Below are 10,787 nucleotides of genomic sequence, written 5' to 3' on the forward strand. Positions count from 1 at the left end.
AGAAAGTGGAAGCTACAACAATACTCAAGACATATTTTTTCAAAGTTCATTCGCTTTTTTACAAAGTTTATTTAATTACACTATGTATGTCATTTTCACCTATTCTATTCTTCCTACTGTGGCTTCTGTGGAAGATATACCACAGATTTGCCAGAATCACGTTATATTAGACTAATTAATAGTTAGATTAGATTAATAATCAATGTATATACGTACTGAATATTTAAAAACTATAACAGTTACAGACGATGCCTTTTCGTTGGAGTAAAATCCACTTGGCCACAGACAATTCTAATTGTGTGTGTTCTGTGATAAATATTTCTTTCGGTCTTCGTTACTAGTCCGTGGGTATTCTATCATCCATGATGTAATTTTTGACATAATTCTAAGTTTTAACCTATAAAAATATTTGTTTTTCTAAAATCATCAAATCAAAACAAACCTACGAATTTAAATACTAATTTCGATTATTGCAAAGTTTCATTTGTAAAACATGAGAAATAGCTTATACTTTTTCCACAAATTATGTGTAAATATCACCCCAGGAAGGTTAGTGTTGTTATATATTTTTTGTTCTGATTACTGTAGATGTAGAATTTCTTCCTATGATAATTACTGCAAGATGCAATATGAATTACATATGTTTTTACATAGCTACATACGTAATGTTTTTTGAGGACTAGAAATTCTTTTCTATCTAGGCCATTCGTGTTGCATAAAATATTCAGAATTTTTGAGTACCAAACCTTTTTTTGTTGTTGCTGAAATGGCCCAAAAAGCAACAAAAAATAAGTTATCTTAAGTATAAACTTAAGCTTTAACTTCTTCATTTTTCAGATGGCCATCATTACTATTACAAAACAGACTCTATGCAAAGTATTTTCCAGATTTTTTTCAAAACCCAATATTTAGGAAAGAAGATCAAGCCAAGCTTATTGAAAATAATGAATTGAGTAAATATACAACTGTACCAGTCTTACCTCCCTCTGCATCAGAAACTTCTATGCATTTTGATCCTCTTGTCAAGTAAGTTATTATTTATACAATCTATAAATACAGTTTTTTTTAATTGAAAGAGATTGTATTCATATAAAGTGTAAGGAAGAAATTCAAAATTAATTTTAAAGTAAAATAATGGCAAGTATAGGTAATCACAATTTATTCGCAGCAACTCAGTATGTGTTGGGTGGTCGGGTAATATTGCCATCCTAGGTCATTAAGGTCATGTCACTTTTAACCTTGGGGAGAATTCTGGGAGATACCAAGTTTCTCTGACTGTGTGTCATGAGACATTCTTGAATGCATGAGTGTGGCCATGTACTACCTACAGAATATGTAACATGGCTATCTCTCCTGCCTCCAATCAAGGCCTACTCAGTTGTCTGTTGGTTACAATAATCTTAAACAGATGTTTGTTAAGGACTATTATTACACGAGTTATTTTATGTAATCTTGGGTGTGTCAATCTAACTAGTTTGCAAGAAAGTCTCTGCTGTATGCATCAATTCACCTACATCCAATATTTATAATTTAGTTCCCTGGTGTTATTACAAAAAATAATTTAAACATGGCTTAGACACGTTTTATTTAACAGTGCCTAAATTATTGATGCTAAACAACAGAAAGACATGGATTTGTAATAGAACTTTTTTAAAACAAGTGTTTAACTTTGTTGTAATAACACAGTCAGTGTCTTGCAGGATAACTGATGTAGGCCATCCAGAGTGGAGGGGCACTATTGATTCCGATCCAATTGATATAGTCTCAGGGCTTCTCCTGGCTAGTTTAGTTTGTTAGTTATGTGGTTTTTGTTATCACATACATCCATCAGAGAACAGTGACACTTGTATATAATATAGTGTGGAAGTGTTAGTTTGTAGAGCTTGTACTATTCATTTGGTACTAGTGTCAAAGACAGACAGTAGTACAGTAGCCATTTTAATGATGACTATCTATTCCTATTTGAAGACAATATTATGAGGACCTAGAGGTGCAGCTATATTTATGTTTAGGTCCACCAACAACAGTTTGTATTTTGTGCCAGGCACTCGTTTTTGAGCCATTGAAAATCCTAAGTAGTGTTACTATAATTTTGTCTATATAAATTTGATCTTGACTCAACACTTTCACCCAAAGTTTAATTAATTGATTTTATATTATATAGGAAATACTGTTACCCAATTAAGTAAACTCTGCATTTTTTTTAACAGCAAGGTAATCAATCATATTATGAAAGATGGAAACAAAAAATTAGCTCGAAGTCTATTGGAAAAAGCTTTTGAAAATGTAAAAAGAAAACAAATTGAACGTTACCATTTGGCGAAGACACCAGAGCAAAAAGCTAAAATAGAACTGGACCCAAAGAATATTTTACATAAGGCTGTTGAAAATTCAAAACCAATGCTTCAGCTTTTGCCAATCAAAAGAGGTGGCATTACATATCAGGTATGCCAAGTAAACATTAACCCGGATATTACGGTAGATGAAAAATGTGTGTGATCTTTTTCATTTTCTCTAAAGTGTATAATTATTAATTATGGTCTAAAAACCCTATAAAAATATTGAAAACAATACTACTCTCCCTGGAAAAGGGGGGTGTGGTGTTCTTCTAAAGGAACAGTAGTAAAATGAGTTACTGTTGTTACTATATGACTATTGTTATGGATGATTCATCAAAATAATAAGAACATTTATTAAGTACTTGTATAATACAAGCTATTTTTAAAAACAAAATCACATTAAATTTCTTAAATATAGGTTTAGTCCACTAAATCATAGGACAAAAAACAATCATTAGCATGCAATGTGACCTTACACTTTAGGCAGAAATATTTAGCATTTTTATGGAAAACAATGGATCTTGTCTGTTTCTCCTTATATAACATGATATATCAAATGACTCTTACTGTCGTTACGAGATTCTTAATGCATTTTAGTTGAACTGCGGGTATGTCTGTGAGTATTATCAGGCTTTTTATAGCTTTGCAATAAATTCACAGCCACACAAAAAGTCTAGTGATCTAACTTGTCATGATTATTTTATTTATTTGCCACGCATTTTGTAAGGACATACGACATATCCAATGCATGGCATATCAATGAGGAATACCACTTCTTGTATCAAACATATGTTCAGATCTCTATCTGGTCTCTGCCAATATTCTGATCTAAGCAATCAACATCGCCCATATTTTCTTTCTGGGTAAATCTTTTGATTTTGTGTGTTGGATCTACTTTACACACATTAGAGAAAGCTAACAATATTTTTATCATTCCATTTACACACAATGATCTCTCCAGTTCTCATCGATCTAAAATGAAATGTATCACTTTTCATCTTCTTCATACCTTTGTAAGAAGTTAGTGGACAATTTTGCACAAAAGGTGCATGAACTTTGAATTAAGTAATCTTACAAGAGGTATTATCTTGGCAATTTTATCACCTATGTGATGGTTGGTGTTTTCACAGCAATGCAGATTTTGCATAATAAAAGTAAATTTGTCCCTATATATATAGCCTTATAAACAATAAAAAAATTGCAGTCAGAAGCTGTCTTCGCAACACATGAAAAGTCTAGAATACAATATAACCACTCTAAAGTAGTACACTGAACAAAAACACATCATTTCATCCATTGTAATATTACCTTATTTGTTACTTTGAGATTAACTGATTTTTGAGAATTAGAGAATTTGAGATTTAGAGATTAACTCTTGAGCACAGCCATTATATCAAATAATCGGTTCGAGTCCCGCATTGTTCATAAAATTTTGTTTTTAAATTTTAAAAATTTTATTTGTGTATTAATCCTAGAAGTGAGGGTTATCATTTTAAAAACATAACAAATAGTATTCTGTTGCTTGCAATGTATATATTAATATAGGTAAACAAACTTTGTTTTAGGTTCCAGGCCCCATAACTGAGCATAGATCTCTCTTTTTGGCGATTAAATGGCTGTTAGAAGCAACAACCGAGAAAGAGCGAACAGTACATTTCCCAGAGCAGTTTGCATGGGAAATTATGGATGCGGCAAATAACACTGGAAAGGTTGTCAAAAGAAAACAGGACTTACACAGACTTTGTGAAGCTAATCGAGCTTATGCACATTATAGATGGCAGTAGGTCGTGTTAATGTATTTTAATAATATGTAGAATAAATGTATTTATACTAGAAAAGTATGGTTTCATTATGTAATGATAAAGTTATTTTTAAAGATGGTTAGGATGGAACTTGTATCCTCACGAAACCTTCAACTCCACATGTAATTTGATGTCTACGTTTGGATTGTTATGGATAATTGTTCATTTTTGTGGCTTAACAAAAAAGCATTATGAACCACTGTTTAGTAAAAATATTCAAATATTAAAAATTGGATGAAATCTGTATATATAAAAATGAATTGCTGTTCGTTAGTCTCGCTAAAACTCGAGAACGGCTCGGCCGATTTGGCTAATTTTGATCTTGAATTATTCGTGGAGATTCGTCTAGAGAAGGTTTAAAAGGTGAATAAATATATAAATGCTCGGAATTAAATAAAAACAACAATTTTGTTTTTCATTTGATATGTCCCCAGTCGTTCAGAAATCAAATTGAAAGAAAAGTTTAAAATGAATAACTTACTAGAATTTATCTATATCTTCCAAACTTTCTGAGGAGGTAAAAAATAAACTTAATTTAATTAACAGAACAACGTCTGTCGGGTCAGCTAGTAATGAATAAAAAAGTTAGCATCAGCTATGACATACGAAAGGAATCTACTTAATATTAATTTTGGATTTGAAATCCATTCCAAATATGGTAGTTTTCTGTCACCCATTTGTCAAGTTCGAACTTGATATCCATATTGTTGCAGCAATAATAATGTGTGGCAGCAATTTTGGATTTAATAAACGATCACAACTTTGTTATCTGCCCCCATGATAACTTTGGAACGATATCCATGGTGTAGCAATAATGATTTTGCACCATGGATATCTTGGATAAATAATCCCAAAATAGTTCTCAAGCACTCCGAAAATTTTAGGAATTATATCCATATTCCTGCAATGATGATTTTGTGCAGCGGCCATCTTTGCTATCAAAGGCCGTCGTGCATAACGCTTTTTCTTAATTTGTATCTCAATATTGTTTCCCAGTTCACTTTACTCAAAGCCGCGTAAAATAACGTAAAAGTTAGGATCACGCACGGATCATAAAAGAGTAATTAACGGAGCGGTGCCGGCCTTTCAGAAAAGTGTACCCGCTTTTTTGATGGTACACGCACCCATATCGCATAGCAGGACTATATACACCGCGCTAGGAAGCCCATTCCATAGTTTAGTTGTAGGACGACTCCTATAGCCCAGTGGTAAGTGACCATGCCTACTAAGCTAGAGGTCCCGGGTTCGAATCCCGTTAGGTGTAATCATTTATATGATGAATATAAATGTTTGTGTTCGAGTTCGATGTTTATTTGTATGTATGTAATATATCATTGTATTATTAGTTCAATAATTTTTTTCCCTTTTAAATATAAGTATATAGTTTTTTAATTTTTTTTTAAGTCATACGCGGAAGAAAGTTCCTTGCAAACCGCACTGTAAAGTAAGCCGTATGGCTTGGATCCAGGTGATAGAGGTCGTATTCTTGTTTGTGGCATGTCGTGTGCAGGTCGAATTAGGCGGCAGGAATCAGATCAAACAGCCCCTCGTGATAAATGTAGATGTAATTAGAAGACACATAAAGAAGCGATGTCTCTACGCAACGCCGGTTAAAGAGGACAAGGTTCAATTTACCTCATTCCGCGAGCTTCTCAAGAGAGGACTCAATAGAAGACATAAGTTTCCTCCGGCTAGTCGATTTCTCGAGAGGTGAGGCATGGCCCGTGCATATGGCATCTCCAGTACTGCCATCCGCATAGCATTGATTCATATATTTTACTGACAGGACAACATTTCCTAATTTTAGCTACCAATTTATGTTCCCACAACGCACTACTTCAAAACGAGCGATGGCAATTATATTATATGGTACGATATACATTGCTTTACACTTTCGTGACGAAACATGGAGTTATTGACTACCTATCCTTGTATATCGATGTCCTCACAACGTACCTACTCCAATCCATTATAGATTTATTGACATAATTGAATATGTGGTTATCTACTAAATTAATCCTTATCTTTGGTAATGATAAAACGCATTCTGCAGGAACATGATTCTTATATTGACAATTTCGCGCCGTTTGTGTTTTTATCTAACAGTTTTCAGTGTGTGTTTCCAGTAGATACAAGTGTTGTGTACTTCATAATATTGGTTAGTTATGATTGTATTTATATTTTAATATAATATTATGAAATAATATAAGCAGGTCGATACGACATCCAAAATATTAGGTACATTTATCAAGAGTATTTTGTACTATTATCTAAATACTTATCGTGATTATAAATTATAATATTGAGTAGGTATATAATATGTAGGTACTTTATTAATTTAAAATTTAAAAGTTGTTGGTACTTAGGTATAACTTCAGCTGGTTGGATTTCCAATTTTTTATTTGACCACAGCTTTTTTATGTGTAAATTCCGCTTATTAATCAAATATTGTATTTGTCTTTTATATCGATTGTAGCGCATGTACCAAAGTTTTGGTTGATGACTCATTAAGTGTGGCCTAAAAAAAATTTATTACGAGAATATACTATGAGCTTAATATCGTAATTGTATGTTAAATCATTATTTCTCTGTCCTTCAATAATAATATTTTCAGAGGCTCTGAATTTGGTCATTTCGTATAAGTTTCATCAATATCAAGGCGTCATTTGTAATTATCGGTAGAAGTGTTATGTGTAGAAGGTCCTTATACCTACCGTCCTAATTGTGCAAGAATATTAATTAGGTTAAATTACGCCTGTCGCCATAATACCACTGATATTTACCCCCTTATTCATAATAGTCTACTAACTTAATGTATTGCTAATTCTCAATCTGTCTTCTTCTATTGACCTAAGTCAGAATGAGAAAAAACACTCCTTAGCGACTGTTTAAAGTTAGCGGACCATTATGAATACGGGGGTAAGAATTTACATTTGGCACTGTCCAGACGTATTTATTCGTGGTAGTTAGTTACCACTGGGGGGCTGCTTTGAACAGGTTACCAGCTAGGTTATGGGCACCACAACGGGGCCTATTTCTGCCGTGAAGCAGTAATGTGTAAGCAATATTGTGATTCGGTCTGAAGGGCGGCGTAGCTAGTGAAATTACTGGGCAAACGAGACTTAACATTTTATCTATCAAGGAGACGAGAGCAATTGTAGTGCCGATCAGAATGTTGGGGGTACGTCTGAAGGGCGCCGTAGCTACGGCGCCAAGACCGAAACACAGAAGTAATAATTTCACTAAATTACTGGGCAAATAAGACTTAACATCTATTTCTCAAGATGACGAGCGCAATATATGTAGTGCCGCTCAGAATTTTTTGGGTTTTTCAAGAATCATTAGCGGCACTACGTTGTTATGTGCAGGGCGTATCAATGACCATCAGCTGAACGCCCTGCTCGTCTGATCTCTTACTGTCGTAAAAAAAAACGCACCTTTCATAATACAGAAAATACAGTTACTGGTTTCTGTAGAATTATTTTGAATAAGAGTCGAGGTTAACTGACATTTCCGTGATTTCCATCAGAAATAATGCTTTTGCGGTTACGGATGCTAAAACGTTACTAAATTACATTACTATATTGAAAACTTGTTTGTAATTTACATATTTCAGCACAAGTAGCAAGCACTAAAGCAAATATTATAATATAGACTACTAGCTGACCCGACAGACGTTGTTCTGTTTATAATAAAAAAAAAATCTTGCGGGTGAAATTTCTTAAAATCCGTTCTTAGCTGACCTCTACTCGGCAAAAGGAATATTCCTACCAAATTTCAAGTCTCTACGCCTTATGGTTCCAGAGATATCGTGACCTAGGTACCTAGAGCAATGTCGTTCTAAATGTCATTGAGGTAGAGACATAGATGTTTAAAAAGTTAGTTTGAATAAAAATGGCCACCGTGAATGTCGTGATAACATGTTTTAAATCACAGACATTGTTATCTTTGAGATAAATAAAATATAATACAGTAATCCCCCTTTAACAAGTTTTCCACTACCTACCACTCTGCCGCGTTATAGGGGGAATCACCTGTATATGGAAAGTCGGGGACCCAGTGCTCTGCGACCGGCTGGACCACTTGGCGTTGCGTAGAGACGTCGCTTCATTGTGTGTCTTCTACCGTATTTATCACGGGGAGTGTTCCGAAGAGCTGTGTTTAACCTACCCCTGAATTCCACCTTCGCACGACACGCCACAAGTTAGGATATCCCCACCATCTGGATGTGTGGCGGTCCTCCACAGTGCGGTTTTCAAGGAGCTTTCTTCCGCGTACTACAACGCTGTGGAATGAGCTTCCTTGTGCGGTGTTTCCGGGACGATACGACATGGATACAAAAAAAGCGCGTACACCTTCCTTAAAGGCCGGCAATGCTCTTGTGATTCCTCTGGTGTTGCAAGATAATGTGGGCGGCGGTGATCACTTAACACCGTGACCCGTACGCTCGTTTGTCCTCCTATTCCATAAAAAAAAAGTAAAAATAATAAATATTTTTGAGAGTATTAGGTAACATTCTGAGAATTCTTAACGAGCTAATATTCTTTACAGTAGCTAAGTAGAATAACAGGTTAGTTATAAAGTAGAGATAGATTCTTACCTATGTAATATTAAATTACTTATAAATCCGTGAAGCCAATAATATATAATGCACGCATCGTTGATAATACATAACTAATACATAAGTTAAATAAATACCATTTTGTATGTAATATTAACATACCAAAAAAATTCTAACATTTGAATCTCGGACTTGGAGAACAACCACATCGTTCACCCGGTAGTTGATCACCGGCATTTGGCGTGCGTTTTTGAAAACCAGTGGAACTTGAGGAGTGGTGCTAGCCTTATAGGTCACGCACGCAGTGTTTGTTGGTACGAGGGTATTAACCTGGAAACAAGAAAATAAAGAAGGGTAATGGTTGGGTGACGATGCTGCTTTTCTTATGACAGTGAGGGACGAGATGAGCAGGACATTCAGCTCATGGTAATTGATACGCCCTGACCATTACAATGCAGTGCCGCTCAAGATTCTTGAAATAACCAAAAATTCAGAGCGGCACTACAATATTGCGCTCGTCAACTTGAGACATAGATGTTAAGTCTCATTTACCCAGTAATTTATTTATTTATTGAAAAGACCAACAGCATAAATGTTACAAATGAGTCGTAAAAAATTGTGTACAAATAACAGCCAATTATAGGTCTCTCTATATAAACGAAAAATCAGTGAAATTGCTTTTGTGTTTCGGTCTGAAGAGCGTAGTAGCTAGTGAGCTACGGCGCCCAGAGGAACGAGTATTTAATACAATAGCCATAACATAGTATTACATCCTCTTTTCAATATCCTCTTTAAATAAGTGATTAAGTTGGTATTTTGTTTTGCAAATTGACATTCTTCAAATGTCAATGTCAATATCAATGTGACCAGAAAACTTAAGGTCCGTATCTTAAAAATAATGTACCATCAAGTTTGTCAAGATTTATTCCATTACTAGCTGACCCGACAGAATAATAAAAAAACTCGAGAAAATGGAAATATTCCTAGCAATTTTCAAGTCTCTACGCCTTATGGTTCCAGAGATATAGTGTCGAGTCAATAGATTGGTGGAAATCTCTTATTTACCTGTATGTAAATTTGTTTGTAACTAGACTCATTTGGGCGTAATTTTGACCTACTTTAAACGGACAGATTTCGTTTAACTTCGTAGATTTATCGAGGGCTGATAACAATACATTAATTTGATAAAATTATTCCATTTTTCAATTTGCAATATAAGATTTATGTTAGTTTATATAATTCTTTCATTTATCATCGCTAAGGCAGGAATTGATGTTAAAAATAAATTTCAACCAAAGCGTGTTTTTTAGTTTTTCTAAACTATTTTTATTTAAATATGATATACATAAATAATATTTCGACCAATTTATCAGCGTCCTTTTACATAATTTCATATACTTAGTTTTCAATAAATTCACATATAAATCATTTTTATGATATACGGAATCGCTATATTTCGAGCTAGAGTACCGAGATGCAACAGAGCACATTTAATACCAATACTCCTGACAACTAGTTAACTCAAAACCAATTGATGACCAAGGTACCAGTCAGTTACCAGGTATCACCAGGAGTCATTTACAAACCGAACCGAACATTCACAGGCTTCCTATATCTGTGCAATGCAAAATCAAAGGCCACTTGGCAAAAAAAGGCGTCAGTAAACCGGACAATGTAGATTTTGCCAAGAGGCCTACGACCTACAAAGATCCTAAACACATCATCAAACAGAAGATCTACCCCACTTTTTCCATTGAGAATACTACGCCTTAAAGGTCATATGCCTGGAGTATGTCAGTTACATACAATTAAGAACTCCGATTATGCAAGGGAAAAAATTCTAAACACGTTGCCCTACTACCTCATCACAACGAGCATAGTCATCGCTAGGGCGTGTGTCTGAGGACATGTAAGGGGCACAACAGGTGTACAGATTTCAGTGCTCATTGACCTAATAATAATAATAAGGTAGCAAAGACAAAATAGATAAACAAGTGGCTACGTGTTATCTCGAGACTAGATACGTTACTTAGCAATAAGGTTATATTTACAAGGAGATATAATTTACGCAATTCCGCAACCTAT

General features: G+C 34.5%; 1 protein-coding gene across 1 annotated transcript; it reads left to right on the top strand.

The window, feature by feature from the left end:
- The first annotated feature begins 329 nt into the window (after positions 1-329).
- LOC126966947 (28S ribosomal protein S7, mitochondrial) lies at positions 330-4,177 on the top strand. The gene is made up of 4 exons (XM_050811267.1): positions 330-549; positions 838-1,026; positions 2,211-2,445; positions 3,905-4,177. The coding sequence occupies exons 1-4, from the start codon at positions 494-496 to the stop codon at positions 4,121-4,123; spliced, it is 699 nt and encodes a 232-aa protein (XP_050667224.1). The 5' UTR covers positions 330-493; the 3' UTR covers positions 4,124-4,177.
- Positions 4,178-10,787: the final 6,610 nt, after the last annotated feature.

This window comes from Leptidea sinapis, chromosome 11 (genome assembly GCF_905404315.1).
Source record: "Leptidea sinapis chromosome 11, ilLepSina1.1, whole genome shotgun sequence".
Taxonomy (NCBI): domain Eukaryota; kingdom Metazoa; phylum Arthropoda; class Insecta; order Lepidoptera; family Pieridae; genus Leptidea; species Leptidea sinapis.

Coding starts and splice junctions, on each gene's coding strand:
- LOC126966947 (XM_050811267.1), top strand. CDS start 494: ATGAGAAATAGCTTATACTTTTTCCACAAATTATGTGTAAATATCACC. Junction 550..837: donor GTAAATATCACCCCAGGAAG/GTTAGTGTTGTT, acceptor TTCATTTTTCAG/ATGGCCATCATTACTATTAC. Junction 1,027..2,210: donor CATTTTGATCCTCTTGTCAA/GTAAGTTATTAT, acceptor TTTTTTTAACAG/CAAGGTAATCAATCATATTA.